The sequence below is a fragment of the Amblyomma maculatum genome, chromosome 11, assembly GCF_055883805.1.
Source record: "Amblyomma maculatum isolate TAMU_Amacu chromosome 11, ASM5588380v1, whole genome shotgun sequence".
NCBI lineage: Eukaryota > Metazoa > Arthropoda > Arachnida > Ixodida > Ixodidae > Amblyomma > Amblyomma maculatum.
In genome coordinates, this window is record NC_139354.1 from 18,179,677 (window position 1) to 18,198,053 (window position 18,377).

The window sequence follows — 18,377 nt, forward strand, 5'->3', positions numbered from 1 at the left end:
CCTACGATGTCTGAAATCGTCCTTACGCATCTGGAAACACGACGAACTAGTAGGGTTGATAAGGCATCTGAAGAAAGAGGCACTGGAATAAAGCCAAGATGTCAACTTGCAGTGGTAACCATGGCATAGCGTTTTTGCCGGAAACAACTTTGTTAATGAAAAATCTTGATGGACCATCACCAGTTGCAATATTGCCATGATGCCACTGACAAAACTGACGTATCGAAACTTCTGAGAGGAGTTGCCCGAAACATGACTATACTATCAAGGTCCTGGACTGGAGACTGTGGCATGCCGTTTGCACGACCTTGACTCTTCAGTTCTATTAATTATACTATAATAGTATCCAGCCCGACCTCTTCCGCTTGAGTTTATGCGGTTGCGTCGCCTGTGGCTGGGAGTGGCGCGTACAAATTCATATTCTTATTTAATCGCAATGGCATGCTGCCAACAGTTTGAGAGCTGCGAGTGTGGCGAGATGATGAGATCTTGTTTGAAGCTCAGTTCTATTTCCAGCATACAGATTTATTGCCACATGCTAAGAGACGAAGAGATCGGGAACAGCGTCCGAGGACGATTACAATACTCCCTAATGTGAAATTTGAGCGCAGCTTTTTCGGCGTTTTTACGATAGATTGAGGCCAAGAATGTGCCTGACTGCAATGTTGTATGAGAAGCCCAAGGTTATGTTTCTTTCCCAGGACTGGAGCTTTTATTTGTAACTGGAAAGCTACGCTTCCAAAGTCCGACTAGAAAGAGGGCGCTATTCGCCTCCTAGTGACTGAGGAAGGCGTTGCCACTTCCTGTGGAAGCCCATAACAGCCTTTTCAAGTGGGTGGTACACGAAGGCAAAAAAAGGCGCCTCATAATTCATGACCTTAAGCAATATTTATTAATTAGGCTTGTCCGCTAGACACCTGGACCCACTTTGACATTTACGTAAAGGCCAGCATCATCGAAAATATCTCAATAAAGAACGGCTTTAAACATACCTGCCGGAAATGGCACAAATTCATATGTTTCCGCTGCTAGCGTAAGTTGACCAAGAACTGGCACAGGCTGTGCATGAACGAATTGTGGCTGCTCTAACTGGCCTGCAGCAGTACCTATGTGACTGACCAATAGGAGCCTGGCCAGTTTCGTAATAGCTATGGCATGAGATGGAATGCTTGGTAAATCATGGGCTTAAGTTTGTGTTGTTATAGAACTTTGTCGTTTTATAAGAAACAACCATGCTTAGGTTGAAATGTTTATGTCACAACAAAGAATTTGTGCATTACGATACGAAGTATTTAAATGAATCTTCATTGACAGCTTGCTTATTAATAAAGCTGAAGGCGGATACTGGAGTAACAAGATAAAGAAGAGAAGTTGAGATGGGGCATGCAAAGGAAGAAGCTATATTGATGAGGTAGTCCATAAAAAAAAACGAGAATTAAAAGTAAGATGCAATTCTAATTAGAATTTTCATAGGACTTGCTGACGGTTTCGTGTTTTCTGTTATCTTGCTTTCATGAAACAAGGTTCGCAGATCTTATATTTCTCTCTCCACCAGATCGGTGGCCGTATTTTAGAAAGGATGCATTAGGGGCTTCTTAGCACGGAGAAACAAAAGTAACGGGCACAATTGAGATTATTACAAGCTCGCAGAGGTCCATATGCACACGCAGGTAGGTAAAGCACAATGAAGTTAATTGCGATGATCAGTGGCAGGAAAACACCGCTGGAGAAGAAAATAAACAGTTTCTATATCCATGCTCAGTTTAGGTTCATTGTTGGAAATCACATCGACCAAAAAGGGAACGTCATGGCATTGAGCTCATAAATACTCAACGTTTTGTGATATGGGAAGCGCTTCTGATTGTTAGCTGTTTCCTATCGTATCCGCTTGAAACCAGCTTTTGTTTCAAGAAATTGCTCATCGTTAGGGTGCTTTATGTGTGAAGCGCATCATTATGCACTTCGACATTCACGAGCACACAGGTAAAGAAACAGGAGATGAATCACAGGGCGTATTGACGCCGAGAATCGCGTAGTTACTCCTGATTGGTGAAGAAAGCTGCTCTAATTGCCCTCAGCATATTTTTGGCCTTTCCTTTTTTATTTCTTTGCGGTTTGGTTTCTGTATCACGGACACCACGGTCTTGTCCATGAAATGAAGAAAAAATGCAAAGAGGAATGCTTTTTCCTGCTGTTCTGTTGTCACGGTGAATAAAGTCTTTATTTCGTGTCATCTTTTGTATCATTGTTGGCCCGGCCGTAGAAGCATAAAAATGGCTTGTGGAAAGAAACGTTTCTCTCGTACTACCAAGAACCGCACTGCCGCCTGAGCGGCGTGGGGGAAGTGGTCGAGCTTGAAAGTCTGTACACAAGGTGAGCTTTCTTTGACGTCACTGAAGTGTTGCACTTTAAGCAATATGTAAATAGGAAATTGTGCTTTTATTTTGCTGGGTAGAATTTTACAATTGACTAAATAATCGTTAAAGACGAAGGGCCTCCTACATGAGAAAACCGGATGCCTCAGAAATTGTCAAATAAAAGATTTGTCTTTTATACTATAATGTTTGGTTGATATATCCACAATTTTTGCTGCATGAAAAACAAGTATGAAAACAAAAGGAGAGGATTTCTACGAAATAATTAAGGCAACAACTTGTAAGGAATTTGCTTTTCTTCTGTAAACGAAAGAGTTGAAACACATATTAAACATTTTGAGGGCTTTTGTTTGCGGGACGTATAAAAGTGTAATCTTCTAACTACTCAGCATATTATTTTGAAGTATTGGCCATACATCCAAACGCTATTGAGGGAAATATTTAGTGTTTAAAGACGGATGTCTTGTTTTTTAGCAGTATACAAGAAAAGATTTGCACCATCAAATTGTCAAAGGTGGTTTTCGGACAACCACGGATGTATTATACAGAACCCATGGGAAATAAAAATCGTTTATATGCATCACGTTTCTTAGATAAACTGAAAGATGTTTAGGTCAATATACCAAAGAAGCCCGTGCTAAATCCTAATGAAGATGTTTCCGCGTTATTGCTGGTTAAAATAACGAAAACTGAACGTTAGGGGTGTTCTCTTGCAGATATGTTATGCAATTAAGGTGGCCGTGGATGGCCTCCAGACTGTTTACATGTATACTGCACGTCGCATTGCTCTTGCTGTTTCTAGTACTGGAAAGATAGTAGGACTGACATAGATATATAGTCCTGATAAATGAACCTGCCTTCATGGCCTGGGGATATCTCGTCAACTCGGAGTCCAAGGTTTTGGATGCTTCTTTCCTCTTTCCCCCTCTCGTCCTAAAGCTGAAGCCGCCATTAGCGGCTCCTGGAAACGCAGCTATCATCTCTTCATATCCTACAAAACAACGCGCAATCAGGCTCAGCCATCACCACCCTGTGAAGTGATTCCTGACATGTTTCGCTCGCACTCCGACGCCGACAGCGCGCCGCCAAATTTTCTGGAGAACGCGGTCTCTCACGCTACCGTGTTAAATCTCTAGGTCACGAGTCCTTGTCGTAAGTGCTTCAATACTTGCAAGGAGCCCGTTGAAATTCTGCATTCAGCTTCAGTACTGCGGCCGCATTTCTCGCACTGCCCTGCACAATCAGGTGTTGCGCTAAGGTGAGCTGTACTCAAAAATACCTGGTGCAGCAGGCAGAAGATTCCATCTGATCGCGATAATAATAAGTTGGTTGTCTTATTGGGTTTAACGTACTAAACAAACTCAGACTACGAGAGACATCATAGTGGAGGGCTCCGGAAGTTTCGACAACCTGGAGTTTTTTAACGTGCACTGACATCGCACAGTACACGAGCGGGCGCCGTGCTTTTCGCCTCCATTGAAAAGCGGCAACCGCCGGACGGGATTCGGCCCCTCACCTTTGTGCACAGTAGTCAAGCGTCGTAAGAACTACGCCACCATGGTGGGGCAACAATAATAGAGTGATTTAGCATAGCACTATCTGAGATCCGTTATCGGGATCCGCCCCCGCGCGTTCCACTGCGCATGCTCAGATCGCCATTAGTCCGATATGACAATACATGCTGGAAGTCGGCATATAGACCTGCCGCGTCTGGACTAATCAGTTTGTATGCACCGACCGCGCGCGGCCAGTGTGAGATCGTGCTATGCTAAATCTCCCTATTTATTCTATCACCAATGCTACAGTTTTCTTTCGCTTTTTGCAGGTTTGCCAGGCAGAGACAGAGAGCCGCTGAATATGAAACTCACGTTCATCGAAGTGAACATTGTGATTTGCAGTTTCACGGCAGTAAGTTTTGTCTGTACTAGATGAAAGGTAAAAGCGCCTCACGTGTTCCTCACGTGTTCTAGGTTATTTACGGCGAAACCTCAAATCAGCATCCCCGGAAGTGAAAAAACTGGCTTATCAAACTTTCGTCCGTCCCAAACTAGAATTTGCATCATCAATCTGGCACCCATCTCAAGCCTACCTCACCGCCGAACTCGAAGCCATCCAAAATCGTGCAACCCGCTTCATCACTTCTGAATACTCCAAAGAAATCAGCATTACTGCACTTAAACGCTCTATCTCCTGCCCACTCTAAAGTCGCGCCGCATCATCTCCTGTCTTTGCCTACTGCACAGCTTCTTTTACCACCCTGCTTCCAGACACCCTTTGCTGCAACCACCACTCAGAACATCCAATCGCCTAAGCCACAGCCTCCCCATAGCAGGTATCAGGAGCGGCACTTCAGCTATGAACAGTTCTTTTTTCCCCAACGCGATTACTCTCTGGAATGCCCTACCTAACGACATAGCTACATGCGATGATCGCAAATCATTTCGCACAAAACTCGCTAGTCATTTCCAAGATGTGTAAGCATTTCATCTGTGTTACCATTCATCAGTCATTCATTGGCTTTCAACTTTGCTTGCCGAGGTACGTGCATTTGTTGCTTTTCTGTATGATCCCACGGATACCTTGACGCTCTTTATTTATTTTATTTCTCTTGACTTTTACAATTTGTAGTGTTTCTGTTAACTGTGCCTGCCTTCATCAAGATTGTATTTACCCCAACTGTAGACCCTCCTTATGTAATGCCCTCGGGCCCTTTAAGGATGAAATAAATGAATGAATGAATAAGACACACACTCGAGAGAAGACGACACAGGACACGCGCCTTCTCTCCAGTGTGTGTCTTTCTGTGTGTTTTTGCCTTTCGTTAAGTTGCAATGCACCATCTAGCTCATCTTCAATTTTTGTTAAACTATTTTTGTCTCTACATCAAGAGGAAGGCAATGTTTCAGTTTTGTAGCGAGATCACTACTACTATCGCCGTGGGACAATAGCGATGTCACTACATCCTATTTATTTAGCGGTCCTAGGCCAATATCCAATGGTGGTTCATGCACAGTAATACCTTGTGCATCATTACAAAGACTAAAACATGAAATAAAATAATACCCGCGGTTTAGATAGTGGTTAAATCTGGAGTTACGCGATAGCAATCTGCATGGCTACGTTTAGTTTCGGCTTGAAAGTAAAGGCATGGCCATTGCACATAGCAGTTTACTCTATGGTTTCAGATTTATTTGTGTCGTAGGGTAATAACTTCACGTATGAACACCCCTTGCCTCTCGTTGTTGACCATTCTAACTCGGGTGTAGAAGACTTCTAGTTATATGACATCGTCTCTACGTCGAACATACTTCAGGGCACACGTTCGAAGAACGAACCAACTGTCCTAGCAACTCGCTGTTGTTTGCCTCTACCAACTACCGAGTTATCTGTCTCTTCTTCCTCTTCCTCTTCTTCTTTTTCCTCTTCCTTCTCTTGCTACTCTTCCCTACTTCCCCCTCTTCTCCCTATTCCTCCTCCTCCTCCTCCTCCTCCTCCTCCTCCTCCTCCTCCTCCTCCTCCTCATCATCATCATCATCATCATCATCGTCATCATCATCTTCTTCTTCTTCACTCTTCGAACAGGCACGGACAGGCACGGTGAAATGGCGAGACTGTGGACAATTTAGCTATCGCTACAAAATTAGGTGTCTGTACTAAAGGCGAAGTGTGTGTGCCCTCGAAATATTTTTTGTCGGTTTGAATGCGTTTTTAAGTTCTGGTTCACTTATCTAACGTCATTCATTCTATTGTTTTGCAGCTGTGGGCTGAAGCGTTTCAAATCAATGGCGTAGGCAAGTATTGCACAATATTACATACATTATTATGATTTCTCAGTCTTACCAGATGAACAAATTGAGCAGTGTGGGAAGGCGCTTAAGTGTTCTTTTATTATTCACCGATACGAATTCATGTTCTGCTGCCCAACTGCATTGGACATTGGTGAGGACTAGTTTGCTACCCATGATGAAGGCTGTGCCTTACAGAGCACCAGGTTCGAAAAAAAAAAAAAAACGGTTACAACATGCCCACAAAAAAGAAAACAGTTACAATAGGCCTAAAATGCTTTGCCTAAACTGTTCCTAATAGCGTGATTTTGTTTGAGCATCTGTAAAAAGTTTCGTATCTTTTCTGAACGTAACAGCGAAGTAAATTTAAATCCATCATGTTTACCTGAAATCTCAACGTTCATAACTCTCCAGATGAAAAAAGGAACCTAATGGGTGGACCTTTCCAAGAATTGATAAATAAAACGCCGACGCATGCTTTCTATTTTTTATCAAGCAATAGACTTTGTAATCAGTTCCTCCGAGAACATTTAATTACGTGGTAAATGAAACCAGAAGAAAATTGAAATCCTTGCAGATATCAAAATAGCTAAACTATGAAGTCCTAGGAAAAGGCAACACGCCAGCACAAACACGAGGGAGGAAGGGAAAAGACGCAATTCGGTCCCTTCCTCTCTCGTGTTTGTGCTAGTGTGCTTCCTTTTCCTAGATTATCTTACCAACACGCCAATCCGTCTGCGCTAATGAAATCCTCCAACACGCTGCGGTTTCCCAATTCTGTAAAAGCAGCGACATTCTACACACGAACTTGGTCATATCGCGCTAATCACTGCTAATATCTGAATGTAACTTTTGTTTCCTTCAAGAGTGCGGAGCTACCAGTACTCCACGACCAGTGATCAGCGACAGGGCTGCCGAACGGGGCGAATTTCCATGGACGGTACGACGGCAACGACTAAAAATGTTTCCTTTCCGGAAATCTAAATTCCCGCGAGACACCCGACGCACATTCCTTCTTTTTTTGCCATTGACCAAAGCTCTGTTTCGAGTACGTGTTCTTGGTGGCGCGAGCTAGATGCACATTAACTGCCGTAAATAGCTATGGTCGGCCAACAGGCGCTAATCGCTGTTGCGTCAAATATGTCTTCTTCGTAAATCGTAGAAATCCTGCGTTTCGCTGAGGCATAGCACGATTAGGAATCGAGATTCTCTAGGCCCCGGTCTCGAGTGGAAATTGCTGCCCTGGACGCCTGCTTACGTAGCTATGGGTCTTAGAAGAAAGGGATGTTTTCCGCTTGCTTGGAGCCCTAGCTTTTGGTTCTGTTTCTTTTTCGAATCCCATCATCAAGGAAGGTAACCAACAAGGGGAGCGCACGCTGATGTGTACTATTTACAAGCACAGCAACAAAGATACTGTTGGCCTTGCTTGCAGTAAAGTTGCAATATAATTGTAAAACCAAATGATAACATCAGATAATACCGTAAATACATCGCTCGTACACAACGCACAAATATGTTGACCGTCATCCCATATGCATTGCACGTCGCGTTTAACTGTTTATTTTGGCGCTACCACAACGGTTGTCCTCGATGACGCAGGTATACCTGGCAATATTCTCCGCGGGAAGTTCACGCTATGGATGCGGAGGAAGCATTATAACAAGGAAACATGTGCTCACATCTGCGCAGTGCCTAATACCGTAAGTTGGCGTTATTTGCTTAATTTGAAACGACGTCATTAATTTGTTCGCCTGCCCATGTAATGTTGGAAAACTGTCTTGAGCTTTAGCGTCCTTGACTTCAATATGCTGTTTCTCAGTTTCATAACCTGTGCTAAAATTACTGATATTACAGTATTTTAACAATGCTGACAGACGTTTAAATACTAAGACCTACTTCCACTGAATTTCACGCTCTTTCATTTCGGGTCTAGTATGTCGGATGATTCCTGCGAATAAATGACGTCATATCTACAAATGACTCCATTTGCATCCCTGTAACAAAGACAATCTCTCAACTCGGCCATTCATACTGCAGTTCAAAATGAACAAAATTAGTATGCACTAAGCACCGTTTTAGGAAAAGAAAATGATGTCAATTTTTATCTAAATATAGGCTGCAGCGTGTGAAAGTATAAACTATCAGCGAATTACCAGATATGCAATTAATATCTCAATTTTCTGCACCTTACACGACATGTCTGCGGCGAATTCTCTTAAGCAAACTAAAAAGCTAAACACCCTAAATAAAGCGTATTTTTTATTGAAAGTGTAAATAGTTCATAAAGCTATTTGACATCAGACTGCATGGTCTCTGTGCAGTATACAAAGTCCTGAAAGATACACCACCTGAAAGATACAGTTTACAATACGCTTAAAGATAAGTGGCTATTGGCTCGTCTCTTATGTATGCTAACAAAATTGCCTTTGAAGGCGGCTGCTCACTCTGTATTGTTGTGAGGACCATAACGTTTTCCGTTTCTTATTAAATAAAATGCTGAAATGAAGATATAACATGATTGCATTTCAGGCTGGCCAGTTAAATTACATACCAAGGCAACCCGGATGACTATTTTTTTGGACGTGCAGGGGCGAAAGAATAGCAAAGATTGACGTCTACTACGGCAGCGACGACCTGAACCTGACTGAGAAAGTGGAAGTCGACAGCGTCTTGGTTAAAACCACATTGAACTCCATTCGTGACATTGGCATCGCAATTCTGCTGGTAATTTCTTCACTTCCTTTCTTTATTCTCTGTTGCCTGGCATAAGCTGAAAGTTTTGAGCGTAGTGTAAGATGTACCCCCCGGAACACATCTCATCCCAAAGTGTTTAAAATTAGCTAGCGATTCGTTTAACTGTTACAAGCCCGTTCTGCGTGACAACTAAATTTCTCATATGCCGAAAGATTTGCAGAAGGTGGTGCTTTGGGCAGCAGGTTTTTACCACAAATTGTAATGCGGTGATGTGTTACTAAAGTGCGGTAACCTGACTGAGCCTATGTGTAAGTGAACCTCATACCAGTGTGGCCTTTTGTGCTCATTAAAAGGCGCGTTCTTATTTCAGTTCATGAGTCCGACTTCAAAAATAGTGTGCCGTGGAATTGGAAGGTAGACTAGGGCTGCGAAAAACGCGGCAAAAGATTGGAAAATACAGCAGGGGGCGCGACAAGCCATGTGTAGTGGTTTTTAACACTTTTTGATTGTTTGTAATTGTTTTATCCGCTACTTAAACAAAATTTGATAGCATGAGCGACGTACCTTATAACATTTTAGGTTCTACTAATAGAAAAGTAAAGAAAACTCAGCAAGCAAACAGGCGTTTTGTCTACTTTCAAAGGTCAGCTATGTTTTGATCCCCCTCGCAGGAAACGTAAAGAGATGATCCTCATTGGATAAAAAGAAAGTTACAGGCCGCAGCAACAACAGGCAGAAGAAATAATAAGATTGACCACCCTGATGCCTATGCAGTGCAGGAGGTATGAGAAAAGTCGGAAGAAAGAAGAAGAAGCAGAGGCTACCACAGCTGAGAGTGAACGTTTGCTGTTGCGTTGTCATGAAGAATAATTTCCTCACTGACTCACTGGCTAGTCAGAATTCATTTCCGAAAATGGGACACGCGGGGCACGCGTGTTCCATATACAATACACGATTCAGAGATGCGTTTCGACTAACTGCGAACAGGCCCTCTTTGTTTGCGCATTTTCGCATATCGGACACTGTTGTTGAGACTGCACAAAGAGCAGCAAGGTTATAGCATAAAATGACTCAATTGTTAAAAGGTTTGTTATAAATAAAAGACTTACATTCATATGCAATATTATCTCTGGGCTTGCTAGAATATTATATATTTATTATTCCCCTTCTGCTCTACACACTATAAAATAGTTTTGTCAGTACCAGGTTCTCATGTTTTTGAAAGGTGAATCCGAAATTCCAGGCATGATCATTATAAATATATCAATTTCAGGTGATTCGGCTTCACGCGCTGGTGACATGCTAAGTTATCACTCTGGCCTGAAAGCTTCTACGTTAAGCTCTCTCACTTTGCTATAGTTATCATACCCAACGAGACAGTGAACTCTGTTGAAATGTTAGCTTTCAGGCTTGCAAGCAGGGGAAGATAACGCAGATTTTCTTTTCCTGACACGGCAAATGATACGGAGGCGAACGAATCGATGACAAAAGGAAAAAGAAAAATGGATATAACTTTTAGCGCCTTAAAGCTAAAATCGTGGTAGGATATCAAAATTTGGGTTTATTGCCATTCGTCCCCTAAAATTTCCCCCACTGCATACAGGAGCTGCTGCTTCATTTATAGAACTGTTTCAGCAGTGTAGAAAGAGCTATCATTATACTGAAAAGCGCAACTCTCTTCACGCAGGTAAAAATACCGTTCCAGTATTCCCCGGACGTGAAACCTATATGCCTTCCACGGCGACCATATGTTGTTTACGATGTAGACTTTGCGGCTCCCAGGTGGGCCTCTGATGTGCCAGGTAAGGTGCTGCTATCTTCGAATGAGTTTGATACACGATGCGAATGGGGTGGGTCTGACATTACGCTTGTTAAATTCAGTGTAGATTTAATACTACTAGAAGAAAGTGGTAGTAAGTGGGGTTCCTATAAAATGAGTTGATAAAACTTTCAAAGTAGTTAGCTAGAGCCCCCTTGTGGCCGGGATCATCAGACAACCAGTGTTTTCAGGCACCATCTATATAATAACACGCTATTCTGTTCGGCACCTATCAATTGCAGTAGGCGTGATTTTACAACAGGACAACGTCTTAGGCGAGTTGGTTCAATTAAGTGACTTCAGAGCAACTCACGAGACACAGCAGGGAGGACGTAACATAGCGTTAGCCGTTGCAGACACACTATCGAGGTTACAGTAGCTCTCCTCCAAACAGTGAACTATAGTGTTTATGTAGTACCTTTAGTCCGCTTTTATTTTCGAGACTGGAGATAGAGCGTAGCTACATATTTCTCATAGTGACAAGGAAGGCTTTTGAATCATGTTGGAGGAACCTAAAATCACTCGTTAAAACTGCCCGAAAACGATAAGACGAATTTGTTAGCATTTACTTAGATTGGGAGCTCCAGTGGGTTTCTAGGCATCGTAACAAAGCGCACAGCTCTCCTTGCCTTGCCAAATCACGACGCGGCAGTTGTACCTAATAAAACAGAGTAGGAAACAGGTGCTTAGCATGGGTCCGGTAAGCGCACAAATTTTTGAGAAGTTTTATTTTTGTTTTCACTTTAAGCGCTTACTGGGTGCTAAAAGCACCCATAGCCCGTGACTCGTTATAGGTGCACTGAGCGGCGACGTTTCCAGCGTTAATGCTTTCATGTCACGGAGCGTCCAAGAGAAAGCGTGGTTCTCTCAGTTATATAAGTGCACGCTAATATTACGTTAAGCTAAGGAACGGCGTTTTGAGCTTGTATTTAGGGATAGAAAATTCTCGAAGTCACAAACCCACAAAAGGTGCAGCGCACCGTTACGTGCTAGCTGAACATGTCTGGCCTGGCAAACGACTATCGGACAGGTTTAGCAAAAGGGATGACAGCCCTGATGTTTTTTTTTTTTTTGTACCGAAATTATTAGTCGCCTGTAAAAAAAAAAAAAAAAAAAAAAAAGAAAAAAGCCGAAAATTTCAAATTGATATTTAAATTGTATTAGCAATATAATTCAATTACGCCTTGCTATCTTTCTTATTGAATTTATTGTTTGATATCTAGTTTTTAAACTTCCTTAAGTGGGAATACACATGCGTAATAATCTTTCTGGTACAACGTATTTAATTGTGCGAGCTTTCTATATTTAGCTTCCACTTTGTTGCGTATGTTTTGTAGCCAAACTCTTCCTTACTCCTTTCTTCTGGGAATTTTGATCTCTCTTCAGTTTTTCTTTATTATGCTCTTGCATATAGTTAACAATTATGTTCGATACTACCTTCCTAATCCAGCGGGTTTTCTTTTTCACCGGCACTTTGTTCTGTGTTCTTGCAAACATGTACAATCATAATAATAGTCATGATAGAAAAACAGCGCAACAGACGTGGACGGAGGTGAAGAACAAACAGGACGGGCGCTGATAATAACACGCTATTCTGTTCGGCACCTATTAATTGCAGTAGGTGTGATTTTACAACAGGACAACGTCTTAGGCGGGTTGGTTAAACTAAATGACTTCAGAGCAACTCACGAGACACAGCAGGGAGGACGCAACATAGCGTTAGCCGTTGCAGACACAACATCGAGGTTATAAAGTAGCTCTCCAAACAGTGAACTTATGTGGTACCTTTTGTCCGTTTTTTCTTTTCGAGACTGGAGATAGAGCGTAGTTACATATTTCTCAAAGTGACAAGGAAGGCTTTTGAATTATTTTGGAGGAACCTAAACCAGCGTCCGTCCTGTTTGTTCTTCAACTCCGTCCACGTCTGTTGCGCTGTTTTTCTATCATGTCACCATACCAACTCGCCCAGATGTCTCTTCTTCTAGTGTCTAGTGTTCAGTGTATATCATCATTATTCCTTTAAACTCTTCATCCTTTTTGGCTGAACATGCGAGTAATCTTTATATTTGGGCCGGCCTCTAGCCCTCTGGGTAATCGGTCCAGTGTTTGTACACATAATTTGGCCTCTATCAATAAAGTTTCTTGATATTAAAGAGCGAAAGCAAAATGCCTACTTGGACTAATGAACGCTTTACAACGGAAAGGAACGGGCGAACTCAAATTTGATGTGTTGTTATTTTCTTCTTCATTGACGATGATGGCGATGACTGCCCCATGTGTTTGGCGCTCTATCGCAGGTCGCCCAGGTGGCATCTACCTTGAAGCCTTCTTTTACACACTTCAGCGAAACGACGTGTGCAGGAAGATCTTCGGTGCAGACTACAGAATGGACACTATGTACTGCGCTAAAGATATCCGTATTAAATATGGCAGGGTAAGAAATAACTTTCAAACATTTAGGAATGAAATATGCACTTTTCGCAACATCTATGTAAATCCGATGTTGCAGATGCAACGTAACTATGGCTACTTGGGATCCTCGGCAAGCGAGGGGCCGGGGGAAAAGAGTGAAGCCTATTTTGAAGGTTTAAGCAGAGATCAGGATAGGAATGCGACAAGCTCAACAAGTTATCGCGGCCAATTGCTGCCATATACTGGTTGTGTGCATAGCGTTGCGTCCGTTGCCAATTTGCAATCGATGGGCTTTGCTTTGCAACATAGATGAGTCCGGTCAATAACAACCGAACATTTACAATTGATATGTTGCGTCAGTTTGTAGCCTGCGATCGTTCAAAGAACAGAGACGATAACCACGTCAGCATTTACGGAATTGGCGAGGAAGTCCTGACAAGGCTGACCAAACAATAGTAAGCGCGCCATTCCTAATATTTAAAGGCGCGAATAACAGGGAGCAAGCACAGATAAGACAACACGACGAAGGGCCTAATGTCCTTCGCTTCGCCCTAAAGTCTTCACTGTGTTTGTTCCGTGATATTCGGGCTTTTAAATATTAGCAATGAAATGTAACCAACTCGCCCAGGAACAAGTCCTGTTAAATAGTAAGCGCCCGCTATTGCGTGGTGGGAAAGGGCCCCGTCTTCTCTTTGATATTAGCCTCTTCTCGACGAGGTTGCTTACTGCAATTTCAGAAGGTGATGCACAGCCCAATACTGCTGCTCTAGTAAGTACAGCACCCCTCCCCCCTTCCCACTAATCCTACAGCGGATGCCCCACAGAGTACTAAAGCGGTCACGGCTATAGTATACTATAAGTAGCGACAATCCAGATAATTTTGAGAGAGAGAGAGAGGTGGCAATGCACTACGCATTCATTTGGCAAATGGCATTGTATTTAAAGGTAACTCTTTTGAACCAATTGAAAGATTCAATGAATGAAATATAAAAAGCGAGGGAAACATAAAAATGAAATGGTGATGCCTCAGTGCTACAAGGATGGCATGACGCTACCATGTGCAGTCCCTCCAGATATGAATAAGGTAGCGCCGGAAGCTGTCAAATTGACCAAGGAGATTGCATTGGCGAAACGAACATGCCCCAAAGCTTGCTGCCTGAAAATAGCACACTGGTTTTAAAGACGCCTTAGTTATAAAAGAAACCCCATTTGTGTTAAGAGGTGTTAAGAAATTACAGGGGGGGGGGGGGGGGGGGGTAATGCCAGTTGCGGCGCTGTGGGTATTGCGTTGAATAAACAAACAAATAAATAAATATATAATAAATAAATAAAAGTAAATAAATACATAACTTTTTAGTTTTCATGCTCTACAGTAATTCTTTTTTTAAGTTTTCATCAGCAGCATTTGGAATTACTTACTTCTATGAAGCATATGTATGATATGAGAGGAATGTTGGAAACTTAACTAAAGCCGTAAAGACTAAGATCTTTTACAAAGAATTCTTCACAAAACATAAGGTGTAGTACAATGGCTGGTGTGTTCAGATTCTTAAAGGAAAACACGTCCCGAAAGTAGGACGAGAGAACAAAGATGGTTACACAGTATGAACGATCCCTGAACAAGCGTTGAGGGAGTGCCTATATTCGCAAGCCGAGCCAACGTTTCGACAAGGGGTCTTGTCGTCGTCTGGACAGTTCGATCACTGGCGGGGCTTTAAACATGCTTTTTTGTCCGAAGAAGAAAAGAAAGGTAGAAGGAAGGAAGGACGTTTGGACAGCAAGAAGCACGGCAAGGAGTGAGATAGAACCCAAGCAAACACGTTTTCGCTCCTAGCCCTGCGGAGCAGAGAGGGACAGAGCGACAGTGGGTTGCATGACTGCATGGGGGTGCGGCTATAGAGAGGAATGCGCAACCGGAATGGGGCTGCCAAGGGTACGCGAAGGCAGACTATTCTGGAAGGTGGAGGTAATGACTAGGGCTGCAAAATGCGCAACACGATGATGCGATAAGAAGCAGGCGAAGGGTGACTGCTGTGTTAGGAGGAGGTTACGGAGAGAGTCCAGAGATGCACCCATAGAAGGGCGAGCTTAAAGTACAGATGAAGATGATACTGCTGGAAAATGAACAGGGCAGCGGCGGAAGAGGAAAAGGTGGAATGACACAGGGGAGAGGGAGGAGGAGGGAGTAGCGGGGGTGGAGATGATTGGTCGTGGTCAGTATGCAAGCAATGCGTGAATTATTGTTACTTTTATTAAGAATAACGGTGGAGATTTAGTGCTTTCGTACAGCGTAATACTCGGCATGAATTTTGTTGTTGGCACCGTGAGCGCATAATCACGAGCGCGCCCCTGGCGTGCGTGATTTGGCAGGTCACATGTAGTGTCGGCATGGTGATGGTTTAGACTCCTACCCTAGCTGGTCGCTGCCAACTCGGAAGCAGTCAGGTGGGAATCGATCCCATGACCCTTGTATACAGAATCAGGCCCATGTAACCACAATAGTACGCAGGCATGTAATAAGGGAGTAATTAATCATTGACATCCACCCAAACGCAGCCTTACGGCTACAAAGAAGATTCTTCCCAGGACAGGACGAATTTTTCTTTAACTACGAAGTTCCTGAGAAAGCTGTATAGCTTTCCTTTGTAGCCGTATGGCTGCGCTTGGGTGGATGTCAACGAGTAATTACTCTCTTATTACAAATCTACTCCATGTTGAGAGTTTTCCCTAAATATTCGATCAAGACCGGTCTTACTTCGAGTTATTGATCATTCGCTCTCGCCCAACCATATGTTCAACTGACTGCCTTGGCTAGCTCAGTTGGTAGAGCAACTGCTCCGGAAAGGCGGTGGTCCCGAGTTCGATCCCCTTATTAGGACGAACTTTTCTATAACTGCGCAGTTGCATAGAAAGCTGTATAGTTTTCCTTTGAAGCCATATAGCTGCTTTTGGGTGGATGTCAATGAGTAATTACTCCCTTATTACAAATCTAATCCACCTTGGGGGTTTTCCTTAAATATTCGGTCAGTACGCACGCATCTTCCGACGCCTTTGTTTAATACGGGGCTTATTATCTATGCCGCATTGTTTTTCTCATAATGTGGTAGCTTATGACTGAATACTATTATGTGTAAAGGAATTTTTTTAACTTGATTTACGGCGCTTAATTCCCCAAGCGATTCAGACTATGAGAGGCATCCTAGTGGACGGATTCTGATCTTTTCACCCCGCATAGTTCTTTAACGTCAACCAACATTAAACGCTACACGGTACACGACTGCCTTGTCTCCTTGGGCTCAGTAGAGGGCCCAAGCACTAAGTAACCGCTGAGGAGCTGCGTGAAATGGGCATGCGTAAACAATACAGAGCAAGTCAAGAACGCAGTGTGTCAATAAGTCGTAAATTGCATTTATGAGAACACAGAACGGGAAAGGGAGCCGAATACTGAAGCTAACGAAGTCGCCGCGTCCTAGCCTTAAAAGCAGAGCTTAAGTTCCGAAAATTTCTTTTCGCGGTGAAATACGTTTATGCATAAGAGAAATGCACCCACGTTGCCCACACATATGTACAGTACGGTCCACTCTTAAAGGGAACGTGCTATCGCATGGCCTACACGCTTCGCAAAGCATTGCCATTGAAAACCGGCGAGAACGGACAGCACCATGTACATGTGGAGAAGAACAGCCAGTGGTGGTTACTGCGCATACGCCTTGTACCATTGTTTGTCAGCAGTTCTAGCGGGAGAGCTTTGAAAAATGGTGCAGCCACGCGGTGTCATGTTCCTTTTAACAGTGGATCGTACTGTACCTGCAGGCGAAGCTGAAGAGGCGAGGTTGCGACTCGGGCAGGTGTTAGATCAGCGCTTCCATAAAAAAAAACAGCCAAGGACTGGGAATTGATTGATTATCAGTTTAATGATAGTAATACAAGATTCTCTAACTGTACATGATTTGAAACAAGTCGCTGCCTAAATATTTACCTCGGCGTATCGCTAGACTAAAATACTTGAAGAGCTACGCTAAAATTTTGCATTGCAGATCATTTTAAGTGTCAATAATATTTTTTGTAAAGCCTAAAAAGTGCCTCAAGTCGCTCTCAATAAGTTTCCTTTTTATTGTTTCCAATAATCAGGGCTACTTCGGAGGTCCCCGGGCCATTCAGTCCAGCGACGGCCGCTACGTGCAAATTGGAATCGCTGCAAATCTGGGAACTTCCTGTCGGGTAGGCAACATTATAACCCGGGTCGATGCCTTCATGCCCTGGATCGAGAAAATGATTGGAATACGGAGCGCATACAAGAAGCTTCCATCGTACGCCCCTCTGGTGACTGGAATCGCCCGAATCGCCCCGTACATGTACTCTCCAGACATGCCGGCACTGGAGCCACTGTACTTCTAGACACTGTACATTTTGGTGCTATTCAATAAAGTTCGTAATTTAACAGACCTTGGCACTTGAGGCCTATACTGAAAAGATTAAAATGTGATGGTGAATTTTGAACAAATGGGGTTAAAATAATTTCAGTGACACTCAGCAGCACATGACTGTAATACTCCGCCGCACTGAGACGCATAATCCGCTAGTTGAAGCTGATACCAAAAAGCTCAGCACAAGGCTTTGTCTAGATCATTTTTCAGGCATAGTCCCGCAATGCCCCGCTTTACAAATGTGTTTCCTAGTCAACAAAAGACTTTCAACTCAACTCAGGATCTTTACCTGGTTATGTGTAGGTGTCCACAATTCTGTGGCATCCACTCTAAAGCATAGGGCTCCTTCCTTTCCCCAAAACTTTATTTAAATAAATATTGAAAAACCTGGATTGAAAAGCGGGTTTTAGAGGCTATCGCTGCAAGACTCAAAGCTTTCGCGCTACCACTATGTTCAAGCTACGCTTAAATCTCCCAATTTTTTTCTCCACAGCTATAAATTGCATCCCCTTCATGGATCACTGCCTTGTCGTGGCGGAAGGGCTTGCGAAACTCGATGAAGTCGTGAGCTCTGCTGTGTAGGGCCACCCAAGATAGACAGGTCACGGCAGAGAGTTCTGACAACATTTGATTCACTGGAGAAGGTAATGACGACCCACTCCAGTATTTCCTGCCAAGAAAATCCTATGGCCAGTCACAATACCATTATCGATATGGCGAAAAAAGAAGGCGTCCCACATGTTACTGGGGATGAACAAAGCGCGATTCCTAGTAGCTCCAGGACGAATGAATTGCAGCTGGGCTAAAGACAAAAGGATGCTCAGTTGTGGATGTGTCGGGAAGCAACCGGAAAGTCCGATGTTGC

General features: G+C 43.3%; 1 protein-coding gene across 1 annotated transcript; it reads left to right on the plus strand.

Annotated features, from left to right (window-relative positions):
• The first annotated feature begins 1,658 nt into the window (after positions 1–1,658).
• LOC146172960 (proclotting enzyme-like) lies at positions 1,659–17,483 on the plus strand. The gene is made up of 6 exons (XM_084585092.1): positions 1,659–1,670; positions 2,264–2,373; positions 8,749–8,884; positions 10,542–10,656; positions 12,971–13,107; positions 17,217–17,483. Exons 1-6 carry the CDS (start codon positions 1,659–1,661, stop codon positions 17,481–17,483), a joined length of 777 nt encoding a protein of 258 aa, XP_084441218.1.
• The last annotated feature ends 894 nt before the right edge of the window (positions 17,484–18,377 follow it).

What these genes read in the sequence shown, in the direction of transcription:
- LOC146172960 (XM_084585092.1), top strand. An exon ending in CTTGAAAGTCTGTACACAAG is followed by an intron (nt 2,374 to 8,748) that starts GTGAGCTTTCTT and finishes TTGGACGTGCAG; the next exon opens with GGGCGAAAGAATAGCAAAGA. An exon ending in TTGGCATCGCAATTCTGCTG is followed by an intron (nt 8,885 to 10,541) that starts GTAATTTCTTCA and finishes CTCTTCACGCAG; the next exon opens with GTAAAAATACCGTTCCAGTA.